The sequence below is a fragment of the Spermophilus citellus genome (assembly GCF_964194105.1).
Source record: "Spermophilus citellus genome assembly, chromosome: 14".
Taxonomy (NCBI): domain Eukaryota; kingdom Metazoa; phylum Chordata; class Mammalia; order Rodentia; family Sciuridae; genus Spermophilus; species Spermophilus citellus.
In genome coordinates this window covers 101,926,564-101,950,036 of record NC_138194.1, presented here as the reverse complement: position 1 = coordinate 101,950,036, position 23,473 = coordinate 101,926,564, and the positions used below count along the sequence as shown (strand labels likewise).

The 23,473-nt window shown below is 51.9% G+C and overlaps 1 protein-coding gene across 2 annotated transcripts in view; it reads left to right on the top strand.

Annotated features, from left to right (window-relative positions):
- TRAPPC9 (trafficking protein particle complex subunit 9) overlaps positions 1 to 23,473 on the top strand; it is a gene marked incomplete at its 3' end in the record, with an annotated part of 533,166 nt that overhangs the window by 406,154 nt on the left and 103,539 nt on the right. Inside the window, exon 21 of one of the 2 annotated variants that reach the window (XM_081266489.1) lies at positions 10,956 to 11,109. In XM_081266489.1, the coding sequence (XP_081122615.1) occupies positions 10,956 to 11,109 (154 nt within the window). Of the gene's footprint in view, positions 1 to 10,955; positions 11,122 to 23,473 lie in introns of those variants that run through there. The other variant, XM_081266488.1, reaches the window with a different exon arrangement.

Sequence of the window (23,473 nt, the reverse complement as noted above, 5' to 3'; positions counted from 1 at the left end):
TCTGGCCCTGGCAGGGCCTGTGCAGCTGGAAAGGAGGAGTCCCTCCCGTGTTGGTGGACATGCCTCAGTGGGGCTGGCGTCTGCCGTCTGTGCTGGCTCTCGTGCTGTGATGTCAGGAGCTGTCCCAGAGCAACTTGTTGCTGCAGCTACCAGGACTAATCAGCACCCAGAGTGAAGGCCACACCTCAGTCCGTGGAGGACCCCGCTTCTCTGCATTCTCCCCAACTCCAGCCCACAGTCTTCCCAGGCCAGCCACACCTGCTCCCTTCTTTCTGGCTCTGGTCTGACCCCTCCTCTTGGCTCCTTCATCCAGGCAGAGATGGTCATGTGGCTCCCTGCTGGGACCACGGCTAGTGCCACACTGGTGAGGTCACTCTCCCAGCACCTCCTCAAGGCCTCAGCACGCCTAGTCCCCCTCCTGTCGCAGAGTAGTGCTGCCACCCCGGGAAGTGTGTCCCTGCCCATCTGCTGTCCTCCCCAGTAGCTGGGAATTCTGTGGGAGGCTCAGTTTCCAAATCAGTAAAAATGAGAGGAACAGTGCATGCCCCTCGGGGCTCCAGGGCCAGGTGGGGTTGGTGGCTGTGAATGCTGGGTCCTGCCTGCTGCTGCTTTTGTGGTCCTGAGCCCATCTGAGAACAGGGCCCGGTCCACAGAAGACAGCATGTGTGAGGATTGGTAATTCTCATTCTAATTCTGCCTGTGAACTATGCTTCTGTGAGTGAATTTTGACTTTCTGGAAATAAAATTTTATTTTCTAAATTTGTATCGTTTTATTCCATATATGTGTCCTATAAATATATTTGGTATCCATGCTATTTGTTGATGGTGATGAGAGTGTTATTTTATACACAGATGATAATCAGGCAGTCTCCAGTTTGAGAATCCCTCTGAGAACTCCCGACTCGGTATTTCTGTTCTCCTGACGGCTGTTTGGTCTGGAGAAGGGCCTCTGCAGTCCTGCAGGCTGGTGTCTGTGCAGCCCCTCTGCTCCTTGCCTCCACATGCTCAGGCCCTTGGGCTCTGGACCCTCTTTCTCACATGTCAGCCCCACCAGGCCAGCTGGGCACACATATGGCCTGATTTCTACCCAAGGGAGGTTAGCAGCTGCCAGACAAGGAGGCTGATGAGGGGGGGGCTGGTGAGGGGAGGCTGATGAGGGGAGGCTGATGAGGGGAGGTAGGAGCTGGGAGTGGCTGGTATGTCACCCTTACTGTATCCCCCCGAAGGGAGGCTGGAGGCCTGCACCAGGTATGCAGAGGAGACAGGAGACTGGGGAGCAGGCCCACAGAGGGGAACACTTTGCAAGGGCAGGTGACCACACCTGGCACCTGACCAGGACTGGAGGCGAAGGAGAAGGAGCCATTCATGGTGAGCTGTGGCTGAGTAGGCCCTCTGTGCCAGGGGCACATGGAAGGGTACTTCTGGGAGAAGCAGACTTGGAGACAGGGTCTAGTTTGGATATATTGAGATTGAGGGAATCACAAGAGCAGTAAAGCAACCAGAATTTCCAAAAAGGTTTTCTGATTAAGAATATACTATCTCAGTTAAACCACGCCATCTCTGTTTAGGTAAGAGTTTTGTGCACCTTTCAGGTGGCATTCTGATTTAATGGTGACCAGGACACTTTTCTGAGTCACAGCTTGTATGGCAGGCTAACCTGCAATGCCTTCTGCACATTGGTGCTCTGCCCTGGGGACCGAGTGGCCTCTGCGGGCTCTCTGTGATGCTGTCAGGGCACAACTGTGTGTTGTAAAGAGCCTTCGTTCCCCTGGATACGGGGCCACATTTGCCTTGTCAGAGCTCACATGACCCACTAGGTGCAGCTCCTGTGGCTAGGCACAACGTAGGCAAGGGCCAAGCCTCAGTTTCCTCTTCTGTCAAATATAGGTCACCACCCTTAGACAGTTGGAGGTGAAATGAGTGGCTTGTGGACACCTGGCCTTGGGGAGTATGTTGTGGCGCCAGCTCTCCCTGGAGCCGCCTGGGCCTACATGCAGGTGTAGCCTGAGGCTGATGTTGGTGTCCAGGCTCTGCAGCTCTGCACGCCAGCAGCCTCCGGGAGAGTCGGCGCTTAGTTGGGCTGCAGCCGCCTGGCGTCCCAGAGGAGGATCCTTGCAGCTGGCAGGGGAAACTTCTCATCAGGAAAGACGGAAGCAGCGTGATAATCTTTATAGGTTCAGCTCCAGTTACTGGGAGATTTCGATACTTGGGCATTCTCGTTCCCATGGAGGCGGATAACGGAAGCCCTGTGGTCCTTCAGTCCTTTGATGTTTCCATTTACCTTGGGAACGGCTGTGTGCCAGAGTCCTTGCTGCGGTGGAGTTGGTTTTCTAGTCTGATCCAGCCGTAGCTGTTCTAGGAAGCTACCTGAGGATTTGACTATGTTGGTTCTTTGGCTTCTGGTTGGTTTGATGAGAGAAGCTGCCCTGGGCTTTCTCAAGTGCAGGGGTCACACTTCTGTGGATTGCTCTGGCCTCTTTCCTTTACTAAGACGCCCAGGACAAGAACTGCTAGAACTTCCAGACTCTCTTGGCCTCGAGCTGGAAGGCAGGTGTACACCCTGGCCCCGCCGGCCTGGTGTGAGCTGGGTGGGTTCTGCCACTCCCTCCCTCCCTGCTTCAGCGTGAGGCACAGGACGGTCCTGTAGTTCCTTTGGAAACAGACCTGGCTCCTGGCCTGAGGCCTCTGGGCACCATTCTGGGTGTCACCTGGAGTGGAGGGAGGAGGCCACACCTCACCTTGGATGCCCTCCCCCATACACAGCAGGCCTCTGGCCACCCTGTGGGATTACAGGCGTGCATCACTGCACCTGGCCTTAATAGGTCTTTTAATCTCAGGGCAAATGTCCTCAGAATAGCTAGTGAGCAGTGCTGGGGAAACCCAGAAACCCACTCTTGGAGACAAGGCACATGTTTGGAAGTGCTGGGAGGATTGCTCAGGCGCAATGGGCAGGCTTCTGCCAGACTTGCAGGGGGCCCAAGGTCTGAGTGTGCATTACCACCAGGGCAGGTGCTCTCCAGTGGCTGTCCAGGTCCTTCTCTGGGCTGTGCTTGAGGGAAACTCAGCAGAAGGGAAAGCAGGATGAAGGAAACAGCTTTCCCCAGTGGAGTAATGGTGCAGTGGGAGACAGACACCTTGACATTAGCCTCAGTGAAATGCTGCTTGTGAACATGGAGCAGTGCATGAAAAGAATACCCTGAAAACTACAGAACACTAAAGAAAGAAATTAAAGAAGACCTTAGAAGATGGAAATATCTCCCTTGTTCTTGGATAGGCAGAATTAACACTGTCAAAATGACCATACTACCAAAGGCACTATACAGATTTAATGCAATTCCAATCAAAATACCAATGACATTCCTCATAGAAATAGAAAAGGCAATCATGAAATTCATCTGGAAAAATAAGAGATTCAGAATAGCTAAAGCAATGCTTAGCAAGAAGAGCGAAGCAGGAGGCATCACTATACCAGACCTAAACTATACTACAGAGCCATAGGAACAAAAAACGGCTGGTATAGGCACCAAAATAGACTGGAAGACCAGTGGTACAGAATAGAGGAATCAGAGACAAACCCACATAAATACAGTTATCTCATATTAGATGAAGGCACCAAAAACATATATTGGAGAAAAGATAGCCTCTTCAACAAATGGTGCTGGGAAAATTGGAAATCCATGTGCCGCAAAATGAAATTAAACCCCTATCTCTCACCCTGCACAAAACTCAACTTAAAGTGGATCAAGGACCTAGGAATTAAACCAGAGACCCTGTACCTAAAAGAAAAAAATAGGCCCAAATCTTTATCATGTTTGATTAGGCCCCAACTTCCTTAATAAGACTCCTATAGTGTAAGAAATAAAATCAAAAATCAATAAATGGGATATATTCAAACTAAAAAGCTTCTCAGCAAAAGAAACAATCAGTGAAGTGAATAGAGAGCCTACAAAATGGGAGCAAATTTTTACCACATGCACATCAGATAGAGCACTAATCTCCAGGATATATAAAGAACTCAAAAATCTTAACACCAAAAAAAAAAAACAAAAAAACCAACAACAAAAAAACCCAAATAGCCCAATCAATAAATGGGCCAAGGAACTGAACAGATACTTCTACAATCAATCAATCAACAAACATATGAAAAAATAGTCAATATCTCTAGCAATTAGGGAAATGCGAATCAAAACCACTCTAAGATTTCACCTCACTCCAGTCAGAATGGCAGCTATCATGAAGACACACAATAAGTGTTGGCGAGGATGTGGGGAAAAGGCACACTCATACACTGCTGGTCGGACTACAAATCCATGCGAGCAATCTGGAGAGCAATATGGAGATTCCTTGGAAAACTTGGAATGGAACCACCATTTGGCCCAGCTATCCCACTCCTCGGACTATACCCAAAGGACTTTAAAACAGCATACTACAGGGACACAGCGACATCAATGTTTATAGAGCACAATTCACAATAGCTAAACTGTGGAACCAACCTAGATGCCCTTCAGTAGATGAATGGATAAAGAAAATGTGGCATATATACACAATGGAATACTACTCAGCATTAAAAGGGAATAAAATCATGGCATGTTCAGGTAAATGGTGGAGTTGGAGAATATTAATGCTAAGTGAAGTTATCCAATCCCCCCAAAAACAAATGCCGAATGTTTTCTCTGATATGAGGATGCTGATTCTTAATGGGGATTGTGGAGGCATGGGAGAAATGCAGGAACTTTAGATTGGGCAAAGGGGAGAGAGGGGGTAGGGAAAGGGCAGGTGGGTAGGAAAGACAGTGGAATGAGATGGACATTGTACCCCAAGAGCATGTGTGAAGACACAAATGGTGTGACTCTACTTTGTGTACAACCAAAGACATGAAAAATTGTGATCTCTATGTGTACTCTGAATTGAAATGCATTTTGCCATCATGTATAACAAATTAGAATAATAAATAAATTTTTAAAAAAAGAATACACAAAACAACCAGCATTTATCTAGCATTTATAGCTCATGAAATGTCTCCATAAAAGCTCTCCTATTGATCTTTAGTGGAACTCCCTGTAATGGCCATATTTTTTTACAGTAGCTTTATTGAAACATGATTTACATTCTGTACAATTCATCCACTTGAAGTGTACAACCAGGTGGCTCCCAGGTAACTCCTGGGGTTGTGCAGTGTCCCACAGTCCACCTCAAAACATTTTTGTCACCCCCAAAGTATCAGCTATGTTTTTTCAAGCCCCAGTTATAGACTGAGGAAGACAAGTGGACTCTCCCAGGGCCTCACCAACCCTGCACTATGGAATGTCCATTTTGCAGGTGACATATCTGAGGCCTGGGAGCGCTTGGGCCACTGCCCCTGGTCACAGATCTGACACACAAAGAAGATTGGAGGCCAGCCAGTGGGGCCCCAGAGCCTTTCCCCTCCCTCCACACGGCTTCCCCCTGAGGCCAACTCAGGGCAGACCCTGGAGAGGCATCGCCCAAGGAGCAGGCACGCCTGGACTCCTGCGACAAGAGGCCTTGGGGAATATGGGCCCTGCTTGCGCCACACTTGTGATCAGATGGTTTGGGGGGCCAGTGCCCCTGCTGATGGAAAAGCTGCTTTCTCGGGAGCCTGTGTGAAGGGAGATCAGTGAAAAAATGGCCACCCCCCAGCCCACAGAATTCAGTCCTCCACGTGCCTCTGCAGTTTGCAGAGGGAGGGCGGCTGGCAGCCAGTGGCATTGAGGGTGTCTCTTATTTTATTAGGCACTGCCTTCTGTGCTGAGGAAAGGAAGTACTTGAAGGTCCTAAAATAAATGTTCCTCTATAGAAGTGCAAGGTAAGGGTTTGCTGTCCCCAGAGCCGTGCTGGCTGGGGCTGCAGAGAAGCTCCTGCTGTCCTCACACTTCTAGGCCAACTTCTCTGCAGCCAGCGGAAGCTTCGCTCTTTCCTCTAATGCAGGATAAATGCGTTCAAACAATGTGAGTGTGTATCAGTGTTGAAGGGAACATTTCAAGGGCTGCCTGCCCCGTGTCACTCATTCTCTTAACAAATGTATAGAGCCAGCTCCGGGCTGCGGAGACTAAAGTAACTGAGATGTGGCCCTCAACCTTAAGCCCATAAGCCTGGACACCAGTAGTGAAGGTCAGTAGGGCTGGCTACAGAGCCCTCCCAGTGGGCTTGCAGGGAAGGGGTGGCAGGGGACTCAGGGAAGCCCCGGAGGGAGGGCCAGGTGGGCCCCCGAGCTCGGGTGCTCTGTGGGGCCTGAGCTCCTGCCTGCTCTCTCACGGCACTCCAGAGACCATGCTGGGTTCCGCGGATGCTCTTGAGCTCCATTTACCCCTCTGTCAAGTGAGGGTGGGATCATAGGCTCAACATAAGCATAGACAAGACTGTGTGTGTATGGGCTCTCTCAGCACAGGCTCAGGGCAGGGGGCGGCCGGGGGAGTCTTCCCTGTCCTCAGTGTCCTGCAGGGTCAGATGGACCCAGGCAGATTTAGAAACCAGTCCTGCAGCTGCACAGGCCACAGCAGGCCAGGGGGTGGGAAGGCTGCCGCCTGTGCACCCAGGAACAGTGCATGCATTCACGGCCTTCCAGAACCCTCTCACTCATACTACACAGGATCTTACAGATTAGGGTTTATTTATCCCAGCAAATGAAAACTGACCCATGGTGTCTGCACCGTGAAGTACTTTAATGTAGCAAGGTGGTGCGGAGACTAGAGGAAAACGCACGTGGACGAGCCCTGGAGTAGTGTGATCATGCATTTTACAACATCCACAGAAGCTCTGTCCTGGGAGACATGTGCAGGGCCTGGTTCTCCCCTCCACTGGGATTCATGTCTAGTCCCTTCAGTGAACCTACAGAGACCATCGCAAAGTGCCAAGGGTGTTACATGTGTCAGTGTCCCCACCTCGGTGACCCTTGGCCCTGTAAGCAGTCGTCCCTATTTACAGAATCAGGTTGTGTGTAGAGGAGTTAGGAGCACATGGAAGAGGACCAGGTGAGGGAGAGCTGCTTGTTCCCCATGTTCCTGGCCTGTCCCGGCACTGCTCCCACAGCCGGCAGGTGGCTGTGAGAGGCCCAGCCTCCTCTTCCCTCTGCCCACTCACTGGGAAGATGCCTCTACTCTGATGTCCTGGAATATATTCTCCTGTTCCTGGGAGGACAGGGAGCCAGAGGCCAAATTCTTGTCCCAGGGTAGCCATTCACAGGAGGTGACCAGCCCCAGCCCTCAGCAGAACATCTTCTTTACCTGAAACAGAAATAGCTGTTAGGAACAACAACACCAAAGAACTGTTAGAACCACCCTGTAGGAGCTGCTTGGATGGTCATGACTCTGATACCCTAGGTCCAAAGGAGGCAAGTGGCTGGCTGTGGGCCATGTGCATGCTGGCCCACTTCCTCTTCATGTGGTCTCCCAGGCTAATGATTTCCAGGGGCTTTGCTGCAATTAGCCAGAAGCATGAGCCATGTTTTGGAACTACTTTGGACTCTCTCTAGCGTGAGATTGTGCAGCTATTCCCTGATGTGCGCTGCCCCATGCCAGTCTGAGTGCCCCGTGCGAACAGGGATGTGTGCACAAGGTTGCAGTGGCAGGAGCAGGCGGGTGGGCTTTCCTGCAAAGGCCACTGAGGCAAGAGGGGAGGACTGTGGCTTCAGTGAGGTATCAAGATTCCGTCACTGTTATGAAAGAGTGCTCCCTACTTGAGAAGGCAGTCAGAAAGTAGCCCTGGGCACTAAGCTGGCCATCAACTTGCACTTACTGTGGTAGCTCCCGCAGCTGGCACTGAACAGAGACATTGCAGTCCTTTCGGCTGTCCCTCTAGGTGCGAGCAGTATGATCACATTTCATAGAGGTGCTCAGGGAAACGAAGGCCTTGACTAAGATCCAGTGCAAGCTGTGGAGAGCTAGGAATCTAGCCCCAGGGGTTAGCCCTGAAACCATACTCCCTCCTCTGCCCCAGTGTACCTTGGCACCATTCATCCTCAGCTCCTTCCTTTTTGGAGTGATGGCAGCAGGCGGTTGTTCCCCGCCCCCCCTCCCCTTGGTGGCTCTGTACTTGGCCTCCTGCTTTCCATGCCTGGGTTTTGCCACACTGTCCTATACAAGTCCTTCAAGTGGCTTGCCGTTCCCGGTAACATCAGTGTCTTTAAATGTGACAGGCCTCTAAACACAACGGTTTCAGTTCTCACTGAAGCCTCTGCCAGTCCTGTGCTGGCTTTAGAGCAGGGTCCCCTACTAGGGCAGCCTCAATGCTGGCTGTTCCTCAAAGGTGCTGGCCTTGAAGCTGTTGGATAGCACAGGACCCATCTTGCCACAGGTAGCAAGTTCCTCTTCAGGAGCACCTCCTGCAGCTTCCAGGCTGCCAGTCACAGAGCTGTCCTCCATTCCTGGTGGGCAGGGAGGTGCAGGGGAAGGTTAGAGCTACAGAGGAGCTGGGCATGCTCCTCTGTGGTTTGGGGGATAATTCTTGGCCTTGGAGTCGATCCATTGGTGCTGGAATCCAAGCTCTAGGATTGGACACTGGGTGGCCCTGTGTTGGCTACTCAGTTCCTTGGTGTCTCAGTCTCATTGCTTGCAGGAAAGGGGCTACTGCTTCAGGATTCTCCCTTTTCTGCATCTCAGGGCTCCCAGGAAGAAGGAGGCCTGTAGTGAATTTGGGATATGGTCAGTCGCTCATGCAGGTGGCGGGCTTCGGAGGGCAGGCTCTGCAGTTGTGGGTCTGTGTCCCATGCAGCTCTGAAAACAGCACCAGCAATAAAGCCTCTCATTTTGGGTGCTCAGCCTAAGCACGGGGAGCTGATGCAGCAGGGTCAGTTCTGGAGGCAGCCTCTGTGTGGTGCCCACGTGGGGGTGTTGTGCAGGTGCTCACGCCAGGCTTCCACTCAGCCCTGTCACCTGCTGCAAATCGCAGCCACCCCTGCTGGTATATGGTCATGAGATAAATCCAAATGCAGCACACCCAGCACAGGGCTTGGCTCCAAGGAGGCACTCTTCAGTTTTATTTTCTTCCCTCCTTGGCTTTCAGGGTATGCCTGGCTACAGTGTGGTTGAGGTTGGAGATGGGTGGTATAGTATGACACTCACAACCAGAAATGGCTGGAAAGATACTCTTAGATAATCATCCACTAGTCCTAGGGCCACAAGTGCCTAGAGTGCTCCAACCCATGCCTACTGCTGCTGGGGTGTCCCTCCCTTCCCTGTTCTGTGGAAGACAGTCTGGTGCTGGGTCTGTTTGCAAACTCAGTCAGAAGAGGAAAATTCTTAGTCCCTTGGGGTTGTCTGGCATTGAACTTAAATTGGCCTTTTTAGTGAAACATGGGAAATACTCTGACCTTCTCTTTGGAAACAGCATTGGTTTTCTTCAGTCTGCCTTTGGGATGCGAGGATCAGAGGCACTTTGGGTAGAAAACTAGACTCTTTTGTGCTGCATGCTCTTGTGCTTCCCCTGATGTGGAAGAAAGACAGAAAGACACATGTTTCATGAGCTTTTTTTTTTTTTTTTTGGATGGAGGGAGGGTACTGGGGATTGAACTCAAGGGCACTCAGCCACTGAGCCCCATCCCAGCCCTATTTTGTGTTTTATTTAGAGGCAGAGTCTCATTGGGTTGCTTAGCGCCTCCCTGTTGCTGCTGTCTGTGGACTTGACTGACGCTGTCATCTTTCACTCTGACTCAGAGCTTCAGGATCCTCACAGGTGGAAAACCCCCTTCTTCCATCTATGTAATGCACACTTATTTAGTGCCTTTTGTCTGCCTGCCTATGCACTAAGAGGTGGCGTTTCAGACATCAGTGGGTCAGCCTCTGCCTCTGTGAAATGATGGTTCAGGGTGGGGACAGGCTATAGACAGTCATAGAGCATCCAGAATGAAGGTGCCTCTTCCCACAGGCCAGGTGTTAGGCTGGAACCAGGGTGCAGCCAGATGTGGGCATAGGTGCCAGACCCTGGGTGAGTGGTGAGCAGGAAGAGAGAAGTCTTGGCTTTTGGTATCAGGAAGGCTTTTAATCCACTCCTTCACTTACTCAGCTATATTGACTGAGCCGCAGCAGTATGCCAGGCATTATTCTGGGCTGGGGAAGCTGAAAACAGACCAAGAGGATCTCTGCCCTCAGGGAGCTAACCACTAGAACTGAAGGCGGGTAACAGACCCAGAGAGGTCTCTAAGCTCGTGGTACATACTCTGCTAGAAGTTAATGGAGTTCTGCAGCAGGGGGAGAGGGTGCTGCACAGCTGGGGTGACTGGGGAGGGATCACAAGCTCCAGCCTCCCAGGTGGAAGGGCGCAGCTGTTTCAAGGCTTCAGAGAACATCCCGGGGGCAGGGCAGCAGGTGCAAAGGTCCAGGCAGGGAGAATAGTGTGTTTTGGAGACCATCAGAAGGTCAAAGGGCTGGACAAGTGGCGAGGGGTTCTGTGTGGAGGGCGTGGGCTTGAGCAGGGACCCAGCCGGAGCCTGTGGGGTTTGAGATGCAGAAAGCTGAGGGGGAGGCAGGGCTGTGCACACTGTGTGTGGGGGAGCTGCCGTCCACCTGGCTGGAGATGGAGTAGGTGGGGATGGAGAGGGTCTTCCCGTGGGCGTTTGGGACCCCTGTGGTCAAGAAGTTGCTAGCATTCTCTGTGACTGTCCATGGAGAAATTTAAGATATGACCGAGTCCACTATCTGGGCAGCATTCTGGGACCTCTCTGCGTCCTCCCTGTACAGAGCTCAAATTTCCATCTGGGGCAATGTGGGTCTTCTAGGGCTCTGAATCTGCAGACACGTCTTCAGCTCCTGTGTTGAGCCAGCTCTGCAGGCTGGGCCACCTTGAGAGTCTGTGCTTTCCTTTTCTTGGAATGAATCTGTGATGAATTACTAACGATAATGATTCATTATGCTGTCTCACGCTGGCCTGTGCTGATTGTCTAACAGCCCGCAGAGGAACTCGCCCCACTGATTAATTTTCTGCTGTTCTCCCTCTTCTCTTAGAATGGCCATACAAGTGGACAAGTTCAACTTTGAGAGTGTCCCCGAATGCCCAGGAGAGAAGGGGCACTTTGCAAATCCGAAGCAGCTGGAAGAGGAGAGGCAGGAAGCGCGAGGCCTGGAGGTGAACAGCAGACTGGACATCCGCTGGAGGATCATATCCTTTTGATGGTGGCTGTTAGTCCGCTCTTTTGCTTCAGTGATTAAAGATCTGACCAGAACAACTGGAAAGGAGGAAAGATATATTTAAGGCTCACAGTTTCAGAGGTCTTAGTCCACAGAAGGTTGACTCCATCCCTTGGGGATCAAGGTGTGGCAGAGCATCATGACAGAAGAGTGTGGTAGAGGGAGTGGCTCACGTGATGAAGAGTCCTCACAGCCTGCGTCTTCTGTCCCACTCAGGAAGCAGAGATTCCACACTCCCGAGACAAAACATATACCCCATAGCTACACCCCCAAAGAACCACTTCCTCCAGCCACACCTCACCTGCCTCCAGTCACCACCCAGTGAACCCCATCAGGGACTGATTCACTGATTAGGTTAAGGCTACAAACCAATCATTTCACCTCCAAACCTTCTTATATTGTCTCACACATGAGTTTTGGGGGAACATTTCACATCCAAACCGTAACAGCAGTCTACCTTGAACTGGGATGCATCTGTGCCTAGGGCTTCTGAGTGCTGAGAAGGAGCCAAGAGGGTTTAGTTACTGGACCTGACCCCCAGGTAGCTCCACAAGGCCCTGACAGGAGTTGTCTTAACCACTCCACACTTTAGAAGCCCCACTTAACGAGTATTGATTCTGAGTGGGGAAAGGTCTTCCTGGAACTGGTGTTGTTCTTGACTTTGGATCACCTGTTCCTTGCCAGTGTTGATACTCATGTTAGTGACAGTCCTATTGGCCACCCATCAATGCTGGGCTCAAGCATTTTCACAGACTGACAACTGAAAACATAGACACAATTGTCTGGGAAACTGAAATTGGATTGTACAGCCTAGTGAGGCATGAAGATGCTGTTTTGAAAAGACTGAGTGAGTTTTCAGGAGGGCTGTGCTCTGAAAGAGTACTTCATAAAGTAATGGAGCCTGCTACGACTTCTGGCTTGTGCCTGTCTCACAGTGGACATGTAGCTGAATGAAGGAGTGCTCTGGGGAGACTGCAGGTCCACTTGTTGAAAGTAGGCCAGGCATTGCATGAGGCACTAAGCAGGCAGAGCAGCAAAGTCAAGGCCTCAGTGTGGTGGTCCTGTCTGGTAGGCAGAAGGGCAGCCAGGGCAGAGCATTGTGCCAGGTGCTAGGGGTCACGAGCTGCAGCTGCTGGGTAGACGCAGTCAAGGAAAGTTCATGGAGTGGGAGACATGTGAGTGGGCTATTATGGTGGCTAGACGTTTATCACAGGGACAGGATGGGGAAAGCCCAGGGGTACTAAGGCATGGGTGTGGCTTGCTCAGAGAAGGCCTTTCAGAAAGAGGCAACTCTGATGCGAGTGTCCGTCAATCATCGTCGTTGTGCATGCATTCTGTGGCTCTGGGGATGGTCAGATCATTCTGGAGAGCCTCTCTAATTTTTGAAAAAGTAGCCTCCATTTATCTGTGCCATGAATTCTGGGACCTGAGGCAAGTTCCTACCTTTGAACTGATGTGAGTCTGGCCTGGTAGATGTCTCCAAGCAGTTCATAACAAAATACGAAATTTAGATGTAGCACCCGGCTCTGTGAGCTGGACACCAATGACTCCTGGGTGACCAAAGCAGTCCATGTGCAGTTGGAGGTGTTTGGTACAGAGAGATGTGACAGGTGGGTGGTGGGACTTATCTCCCTGTGCCCCACTGAGCTCCGCACAAAGCCAGGCGCATTCCTCTCCAGCACACACCCGCCACTGCAGATGTTCACACGCTGGCTTGGGGCTGGGCCCTCACCTCCAGGGGCTGGCCATGATGCTGGAGCAGGGAGCCACTTGGTCTTTCTGGGAAGAGGGGTTGGAGAGGCTCTGTGTGTGCCTGCTGTGGAAGCCGCCATTAGGCAAGAGATGCCCCTTCCCCAGTCTTGGAGCTTCAGCTTTAGGCATGGATCTGTGCAGGGCAGGGCAGGGCAGGGCAGGGCAGGGCAGGATGGGCCTGATGGGACAGCAGGACCAGAGGGAGAAGTGGCACTGTAGGGAGGAATTCACTCTTGAAGGCTGTCACTCTGAGGCTCAGATAAAGACGGGAAACCTCAAATGGGTGGAATTGTGACCCCCTTACTAACCCCCTCCATGCTGGGCACACAGTTGCATCTGGTCAGTGTCATAGCTACCACTTTCTGGATGCTGTGCTGGATCCAAGTCACCCTTGTCTCCCCACTCAGCGTGGACTCACCGTCCTGCCTGGAAGATGATGGGAGGTGACTCAGGTTCGTGCATAGAGAGTGGAAGAGCTGGTTCCCAGACCCCTTTAGCCTTCCCCTGTCCTGTGGTCCTGGCCTTAGTGTCTGCTGCCTCTCAGGATCATGTTGACCAGCAGAACTCTCATGCTCTTCAAACACTAGCACAAAAAGCTACCGGAAATGACTTTGCATTTCTCTTTAAGCCTTGACTCCTTTAAGAGGTTGTCATCCTGTTCTGTATTTGCTTAATAATTCTTCAAACAAATATTTATGGAGTGCCTAGCATGTGCCATACACATCGGTCTCCCAGGTTTCCTAATTGTAAGTTTATGAGCAACTGTCCCTGTAGGCAAATTTGGTTAAAGAGAACCAACATTAGGGACATCCTCTCTCTGTCTCTTTCTCCTTCTCTCATCTGAAAATGACATCTGGCATGGTTGAGTAGCAGACTTTTGCTACTATAAACCTGAATTCAAGCAGATGGAAAGACCAAGGATTGAATTGGCTACTAATTTTATTATGCATTTTAATAATATTTTCTAAATATTCAGACTCTATAACAGTTGTTGAGCCTAATTTGACACCTGTCCAGAGCTGTAGAAATTGTCCATATGCAGCATGTAATGCTGGGCAGGTGTGTTTTAAAGGAAACTGGGGTCTTTGCTCTAGATGTCTGTGTTCCTTTCTGCACAGTATCCACCTGAGAGTCTTCCTCCAAGGGGCCATCCTGCCCCTGAGTATACCTCAGTTGGTTCTGACCAGCCCCTGGCCGTCCCTACCCCCAAACCCAGATGCCCACCTGCTCTGTGGAAGAGCAGGGTGAGTCTGTCACAGGAGCCTGGGACAGAGGTGGCAGAGAAGACACTGGGGATCACAGCCTTGAAGCCGGCCATTCCTCCCCAGCCTGTGGCTGGGGTCTGGTGGGCCTCACAGCTGCATTCCTCAAGCTGCCTGGAGAGGTGACAAGGACCCATACCTGTGGGACCCAGTGACTTCATGGCAGTCAGCTCCCCAAGGGGTGGTGGACAGTGGGCACCCGGGTCGTGGTTTCTGTGCCGGACGGCACTGGCCTGGGGTGGAGTTGGTGCCCTTGTTGCTGGGCCTGCTTGGACAAGCTCCTGTGATGCTGCCCCCCTCCCTTTCGGAAGCCGCGTCCTAACCCTGTTCAGAGTCGTTGTGACCAGGAAGAGCTGCGGCTTGTGCCTCCTCGGGGTTACTGCTCCACACCGCCTGTGTCCTCTGTCCCACAGAGGTTGGGGACACACCCAGCAAGCAGGAGCCAGCCCTCCCTGCACTATCTTTGCCATGCCCCGAGTCCCTCTGTGCTTCTCTGTTCTCGTTTTCTGAGGCAGAGCTGTTGACAGTTCCTGTGCCACGGGGTGCATGAGACATGCACGAGCTTCTGAGCTGAGGCTGCTCTTGGTGGCTCCTATAGAGGTGGCATCCTCTCCCCACTGTGTCCTGTGGCCACACCACAGAGGAGGCCTCTGCTGTCTGTCTGCTTTGACCCTCATTCTGTCCCAGGGTTAAAGTTTTCACAAAGGACTTCTCATACTCAAAACCTTCTAACTTGCCTACACCTCTACCAGGCCACCAAGTAGCCTGGCCATGTCTGGAGGGAACCTTGCACCTAACAGTCTCAGTTAGAACTGACGTGGTTGGACTGTCTGGGTAGCTGTCTGGAGGTCGGGCTCTGCCTGGTATAGGCAGCCTCTGGTCCAGGGAAGCAGGCTTACTTGACGTCACCTGTGCTTTCTGGATAAAACACGTCCTTGCTTTCAGCTTCTGGGTGTTCCCCTGTTCCCCTCCTCTCCACCCTCTAACCACTGCAGTACATCTTTTTGCTGAACCTGGAAAATCCTACTTTACCAACTGTCTGTGGACTCTTAGCAGTGAATGGTAGCCTTCAGTGTGGTCCTGACTCACCACAGTTGACTTTAGGAGAGAACTGTGAGGACTGGAGCCTGAGCTGGTGAGGCTGGCCCTGCTGCTTTTAGCACCCTGACATGGAGGCCATGTGGCTAGAAGGGCGCTGTGTCCGTGTCTGTTTGGCCAGGATGGTGACAGTTGCTGCAGAGGGTTGCTGTGAGGACCAGTTCTCAGTCCCACTGGCTCTTTTGATCTCCTGCCAGGTGTGTGCTGGCATTTGTTAACCCTCCACCTGCAAAGCAGGTCATCTCCAACCCTTTTAAATGATGGGATTTTAGAAAATCCAAAACTATTGAGCCCGGGTAGCTGGCAGGATATCCAGGACCCCGTGTCCTTGTGCTGTTGACTACTTCAGTGAGGTCAAGCCTGAGAGGCACAGACATGGTTCCTGACCCTGAAGGTGTCAACAGCTGGAAATTCCCCAGTTTCCTATGGACGCCCTCCTTCTACCCTGTGACTTGGCACAGGCAAGGCTCCTCCAAGATGAGCCTCCCCGGAGGGAGCCATCCAGCCCCCAGCCTCCCTCCTGCCTTGCTTTGGCAGCTTGCAGCTCCCGGTGCTTCCTCCCCTTCTGCTACACTCCTAAGAAGCCTGGAGATTTGTTTTCTCCTGAAGTCTGTCTCTCCTGTGAGATTATGCTGCCTGGAGGTCAGGTGGGCTCCCATTCACTCCACAGCTATTTGTTAGGGACATTTGTATGTCAGACATTAGGCTGGCACTGGGGGACATCACCGTGAGCAGCTGTCACAATAGAGCATCCCCAGTGCTGTGATCTCTGGCATGTAGGTTTTAAAACCTGTGTGAATGAGACGTTGTAATTTCCAGGATGCAGCCCACAGAAGGTGATCAGCTTAGTTGCCCTGAGCTGAGTGCTGTGATAGTCTATGAAAGGAGTTTGCAACCAGAAGGATTAGTCTGAATTGAAACCTGGATCCTCTTCCAGAGCTGGCCCTGCATAGACTGTCCGTGGCTGTCACAGTGTTACGCAAGCTTGCTGTCAATTCGCCTCCTCGTTTTCCTTGCCATGTTACAAATGTCCCTTCGAAGAGCCTTTATGAGATTGGCAAGAGACTTGCTGGCCTGTGGGAACCACCTGTGCAGGTTGGAGGAGGAGGAGCTAGGGCAGTTTGACTGCCCTGCACAGAGGCTTGTGGCCTGGGCCATCTAGGCATTCTCTGCCAGGTGCCCAGATTGTGTCTGTTTCCCTTGCTGAGCCTGGAGAAGCATTTTTGACCAGTTTGGTTGCTTTTTAGAGTGAAGCAGAGGCTCAGGCGGTTCATGGGCACACTGGGCTTTGGATCCTGGGAACCAGTACTCCAGACTGGGAGAGTGGGAGTCTGCAGGATGCAGGGGCCAAGTGAGCGTCCACGATTTGGAAAGTGGAAGGATGAGGAAGAGTGCAGCTGTTGTCCTGAGTGTGGGGGTCTCACATCCTTGAGCCGCCACCCTCCAGACAGGGGGTCCCCTCCTGGCTGTGCATGGCTGAGGGTGTTGCTGCTTGGCCTCAGAGACATCAGCCACTCTGTATAAGCTGCAGGGATTTGCCAGTGGCTGAGACATTGGCCAGAAGTTTACAGCCCTTCAAGGATTTTAGGTACCATGTCCTGCATTTGGTTGATCACAACCAGCGCATCCCCCTGGATATAGCTCCAGTTGAGCCCTGTTCTCAATTTCCAAGACCGCTTTCTTCCCAGTGAGGGTAAGTTGCTGTCCCCCGACCACTCCTCCTTTGTAAGACAGGCGGGTGGAACTGCTTGCCCTGGGCTTCCCCTTCAGGGTCTCTAATGGCTTCTCGGTTCTTCTCCAAGGTGCTTCTTAATGGAGCACTGTCTTCTCATCTCCTGAAAAAACATTCCGTCTCTTTAAACAAGACTCTTAAAACACAGCACACTACATTTTTCTAATAGTCATGCTTGGAGAAATAGTTTTATCTAAATGAATTTTAATACAAACAGCTCCTGTCATCAGTATGGCTGATTCCTTGATCATCTTAAGTGAAATGCAGGGTTGCATTTTGTATCTGCCTTCAGGGAGTCTGGCTTTTAGAGCTGTTTGTAATAACTTGCTTCCGAGGCCTTTAATCTCCTGTGGCAGGGAATCTCTGCAGCCAGAGGAACGAGACACCTCACTGGCAGTGGAATCCAATCGCCCTGGCCATTTGCCCTTCAAGGCACAGAGGAGTGAAGTTAGATGGATGTAAATTTGATTGCTGTCTCCCCCAAATCCAAAGAGTGACCACACACACCTCAGAATTTGAAAGGAGTCAGAGTTGACACATAGTATAGATGTCAGATCTGGCTGGCTCAGGAAGTTGGGGAAGGCAGTTTTGTGTACAAACTGGTTTAGGGGTGTGTGTGTGTGTGTGTGTGTATGCATGAATTGACGTGCATTGTGTTTGTGTGATTGGGTGTGTGTGTGTGTGCTGAGTGTGAACAAATTCTGTGTAGTTTTGGTATGATCATTACTGTGAACATGTGCATCTCATAGAATAGTCATAAAATTACAGAGCGTAACAGCTACCACCCATGTGGCAGTATGGGTGGATGCCAGGTACTGATCTGAACAGTTTGCTTAGAGTTATTCACTTAATTTTTATAATAACTCTCTGATGTAGCTTTTCCCACATTTTTCATTGCTGCATTGTATTTACACATACTGATGGGTATTGTTACCTGCTCCTGCGTGCACAAATGTAACAATATGATCTGGCCTATATCACTTCCTCTGGGCATGCAGCAGTTTTTAATGCACATCCCATTGAGGAAAAAACAGGTCTGGTGAGGTTCCCTTGCTTGCTCAGACCAGCCAGCTAACGGGTGGTGGAACTGTGCCCTAGCTCCATCTCAGAGTAGTGCAGGCTTCTCCTGACAGTGTGTCCTGCTACGTGGTGACCTGTCCAGTTAGGCCTAGGACATCAGGGAGCTTGGCCAGAGGCAGAGCAGCGACTTTAGCAGTCCCAATGTTTGTGCTGCAAATCAGAAAACAAAGTCCTGAGAAAGAGGCTCATTAATCATTTAAAGCAGACTTTCCATTAGTGTAATTTCTATTTATGACAATTTGCTAATTTATTTGAGCTGAAGTAGGGCTGGGCTCAGTCCCTGCTCCTGTCGTTCTTTGCTCCAGAGCTGGCATGTGGGACGCAGCCTGTCTTCCAGGGGAGGGGTGCCCAAGGGCAGTAGGCTGGCCAGAGACCCCTGCTCACCTTGCAGCCAGCTGGAAGACCTCAGTGTCCATTTGTGTGTGTGTGTGTGTGTGTGTGTGTGTGTGTGTGTGACATAGTTTCCATTTGGTTCAGTAGACCCTCGATGATGCCCAGCTGTTCTGAGCATGGTGCTTATTTCTCCTTGGAGGGGAGAGGCCACCACACCTCAGCTCTGTGGGTCCAGCCTCACAATCTCTTCACTTTGGCAAGTTGGTTGACCAATCATTTTTTTTTCAGAATACTTATAAGCCACATAAATAGAGACAGGATCTGTACAGTGTTTTCAAACGTGCCTGGGCTTATGGTAAATGACCAAATATTTAACTAGTTCTGCCTGAGCCAACAGTGGGAGAGGAGAGGGATTTTACTTGCCCTCTGCATTTTCTTTGTGTCTGGCTATGGTTTTCAGAGATTTGTTAATTGATCATTCATGGTTCTCTCGATGAACTGAGATGGCATGCATGAATGTCTGTGTAAAATAAGGTTCTGCACAAATATTGGCCAGTTAATTAAATGTGATAAATAATGATGAATGACTAATAATAATGAATAGGATATAATGCTGGCATAGTAATCTAGATCCTCACAGGTGGGATAGTCTCTCTGGTTGCTCAGTGAAAGGCAGCAGGTGTTTATTGAGCCTCTGCTGCATGCCAGGCATGGTGCTGGTGCCTGGGACACCGTTCTGGGGGCTTTGTGGCTTAGAACCAGGTGTTCTCTGCGCTCTTTTCCTTGTTGCTCTGTGGTTTTTGTTCTTTGAAAGTAGCCATTTCTACAGGAAAGTGAAAGCTGGCAGTTGGGGTGGCAGGGCTGCTCACTGACTCGCTGGTGGAGTGGGGGTGTGGCAGGAGGTTAAACCGAGTTGAGGCAGCCCAGCCTCGGGTCCTTGGAGTCACCACCTCTGAAGGTCCGTGACCAGTAGGAAGAGCAGGGTAACCATAGTGGAAGCCAACTCACTCAGCCACGTCTCAGAGGCAGAGTGTGGTGAGCCAGGGCTACCGTTGAGCAGGACCTGTGCTTGCGGCTGAGGGCATTAGACTGTGCTGCCGGAGCTGGGCACGTGAGCTGGTCTAAGCGAGCTGGGGCTGGAGGTCTCTCACAGCAGGCCTCAGGCCCCAGCCACTCTGCAGGGGTGTGGTCAGGAGACATGCCACAGCTGCTGCCAGGTCCTGCTCTCTGCACAGGCGGACTCTCAGGGGCGACTCCCTGAGAGGAAATGTGATGTCCTGTCCCAGGGACTGGGAAGCCTTGTTGGAGTCGGCCTCTTCAGCACCATGGAGAGCTCCCACCGCGCTTCCCTGGCTCTGGAAAGAACAGGGCCAGGCAGGCCGCGGATGCTGCCCAAGCCATTGGCAACTTCAGGGCTCTGGCATGACCCAGCCTGTGGGTAGCAGGGTCCTCACTGTCATGTGGAGGCCATTTTTGCAGTGAAGAATCGACAGAATGTGCAGTGTGAGGGCTCCTCATCACACTGCTAGGTTCAAGCTGGGGCCCCACCTGCTAGCATCCAAGCCATGGGCCCGAGGTTCTACAACCATCTCTGAAGTGGGCGTAACAGTCCCTATTCATACCCAGAATGTTCTGGAGCCTCAAGATGGAACTAGTATTAGGTTGGTAGGATTCATGGTGACACTCACCACTGGGCCTCTCCCGGCAGGCACTTGGAAATGTTCTCCACAGTAGCAGTAGTGACAGGCTTTGCTCCGGTCATGTCATTATTTATTCAGCTCCTGCCCCCATGCCAGGGTCTGTGTGTTGAAGAAGCAGTAGCCCACCATCCCCACGGCGACACTGCGTCATGGGCGGAGTCTTAATTTCACAAAGGTGACAATAAATGCTGGAGAGAATCAGGAAGGAAGGCTGAAATAAACATAAAAGTGTGCATTTTAAACTCAAACGTGGATGATGTTACCCTGAGTCCTCCTCTCCTTTCAGGCTGGGGAGAGGCCCCTCCTGAGCTCAGCTGCATCTGCAGGCCTGGGCCTGCAGCTCACTCAGCACTTGTCTTGGGCACTGTTAAGGACCCTTTATCCTTTCTTTTTCTCAAGTATTTTTGTGTTGTTACAGGTGCATACAGTTCTGGACTCTTTTCAACAAGAACACGTGCCCACCTGCCCTGTTCTGTCCCTCCTCCCAGAGTGCCCAGTTTTATTTGCTCCTGATATAAACTTTCAGATTTGTTTTTGGACATTGTAAGTAAATGCCAATGCAGCCTTATTTTTTTCACCCTAATGTTTTTATACAGAGGGCATGTTCTGGTGTGAGTCTTGCTTTCCCACTTACTACATGTCCTGGATGACTTCATAGAGAGCTGTCTCGCTGTCCTCCCATGGTGAAATAGGAAGCAGGTGCCACATGGCCACACCTTTGCCAGGATGCTCTTCAGTCTGGAGTTTTGGCCAGTCTGCAGCTATGTGTTCTTGAGCTGGTCATTTCCCTTGCTGGAGGTGCTCTGCTGTGGGAAGCAGCTTGGATGGAGGAGCCAAAGGCACTTGGGGCAGGACGCTGCAGGGGGTGGACCGGGGCGGAGCCAGGAGCACTCTGGCTTCCAGGTCTTCAGGCAGGACCCTGTCACCATGGCTGCCTGCCCAGTTGAGGGTGCATATAGAGCCTTGCCGTGGAGCCTGCCCCTTTCAGGAATGTCCCCCAAGGTGCCCCTCCTCGTTCCTGCTCTCTGGGACCCAGTGGAGTGACTTTGAGTCTGAGACTTAGAAGCCCTGGGAAGATTTCCTTCCTTGGGAGTGGGTCACTGCTCAGAGGATGAATCCTACACCTGTTTGCCGTCTGGGCTAGGAGGCAGTGGCTGTGTACCTGAATCAGAACCAGTGGGTTGAAACTTGTTCTGCTAGCACTGTGCACATCCTGCCACTGCCCCTGCCTAGGTTAGGGTCAACCACAGCCCTGCTGGCAGGGATTCGGGAGTGGTAGCTAAGGGAGGGGTCTTGATGTCTGTTTGTTGTTTTATGAAAGAGTAAGTGTCTCCTCATGGATGGTCCATCAGAAACAGGCCTTCCCTGGTCCAGACTGCCCTCAGCTCTCTTCCTAGAACAAGGAGAACAGTGACTCCCTTTCACTGTCCCTTGGGCATCCCCGGTAGGTGACTGAGAAACCCCCAGCACAGAGTTGGGTGCATATGGCTCTCACTGTGTGCCTCTGCCACTGAGTCAGTGCTGATCCCCATGTCCAGCAGGGGGCCTGACCCGAGTCCGTGAATAATTGCACAGGTAAGCGTAGGCTGTAGACCCCACAGTCCTCGCGTCCCATCCTGGCCCCATACCTCCTCCAGAAGGACCAGTTGGGGTGGGTGAAGCCCTTACCAAGTACCTGCCACTCCCTGGTTTCTCCTGTCTCTGCCCTGCCCCTTCCCTCCTTCAGAAAGGTTCTTTACTCTTTCCTGGTCAGGTTCACATCCATTCACATCCTCACCTTGAAACCGACTTAATAAAGGTACATTGAGTGTTAAAACACATCAGTCAGATCTTCAAAAGAAGAAAAAGAATTCCCTCACTATTCCTGGAAAACGAGCATCGTGCAGTGTCCTGTTCATACACGTCGGGGTCCTCCCAGCCAGTAACAGTGCTGAATCCCAGGCAGCTCCTCTTAGGGAGATTAGATTTCCAGGAAGATGAGTGGGTGGCCACTTCCTGGGGAACCTGTCTGTTTACATGGGTGATGTTACCCGTGGGCTGCAACTGGCAAACGAATCTATTGGGTCCCACATCTGTGAAAGTAGGTGTTCTAACCACTAGCCCACACATCTCCCCCCACTTGGGAGCCAGTTAGCCCATCACAGACGACCATGCAGGACCCCAGCACCCTGGCTAGGAGCTGGGCTATGAGGGGGACAGGAGCACCCAGCCCACGAGACAGACAGCCTCTGCCTCCACCACCCTCAAGTTGAGAGAAGAGGCCTGAGGGGTCCTCACCTGGGCTTTGGCCCCATTCCCACTCAGCCTTCCAGCTTGCTCCCTTAGGAAGCCCGAGGCGCTCCAGAGAAGGACCTGGGGGTCGCTCACTGATGGCCTCTGGCACAGCACCCTGAGCAGGGTGCACCCCTTACCTGATGGAGGAGAGAAATGGAGCCGTTGGTAACAGTTTAATGAGACAGGGGCAGCCACGTGCTTGATCAGGGAAGGCCGCTTCAAGGTGGAGGCTGGATGGAGGAGAGAGGCCTGTGGGCGGCCTGGGCTCAGGGGTGGGCACACAGCCTGCTCCCCCGAGGCCTGCAGGTCTCCTGTGCTCTTCTGTCTGAGGGGGAAGCAGGCACCCCTCTCTGCTGTTCTGGGTGCTTCCACACCCTCATCGGTCTGGCCTCTGCCTCGGTGCTCAACCCTGCCCAGCATTCTGCTCAGATGCCCTTTCATGGGGTGGTTTCCCAGTCCTCCACACCTGGCTCCTGCTCCTCGTGCTTCCATGGCCCCTTTCCCTAAGTACCAACATCTTCCCTCAATCAGCATCTTCGAAAAACTGCGCTTTACCTGTGTCTAAGCCACTGCTCAGCAGCTCGGCAGCCCCTGCACCGCTTCCCAGACCTGGAAGACAGCATTCTGCTCTCTCTGGGGCCTTCCCCAGAGCAGAACCACGCAGCATGTGTCCTTTCCTGACTGGCTGGTTTCACTTAGACTGCCGCCAAGGCCCGTGTGTGTTGAATCCCCTGCCAGGCCTCCCTTCCATGAGGGCTGAGTAGTGTAGGGTGGCATGAATGTCCACGCTGGTTGGTCCCTGCATCTGTGGCTGCACCACAGGTTGTTCTACCTTTGGGCTACTGTGCTCAGTGCTGCTGTGATGGGTTTGCGAGTGTCTGTGTGGGTCTCTCCCCCAGGGATACATCGTACCCGGAAGCAGAGATGCTGGAGGCCACAAGGGTGGCGGCTGGCCCTCACCAACCTGTCCACCTTGTGCTCAGGTTGCAGTCTTGGCTCAGTACCCCTGAGGATCTGCTTCGCTCTTGTTGAACTAATAAGGAGTCCCAGCTCAGGATTTCCTCAGGACCAAATGAGAGAATTAGAAGTGCACTGTGGGGTTTA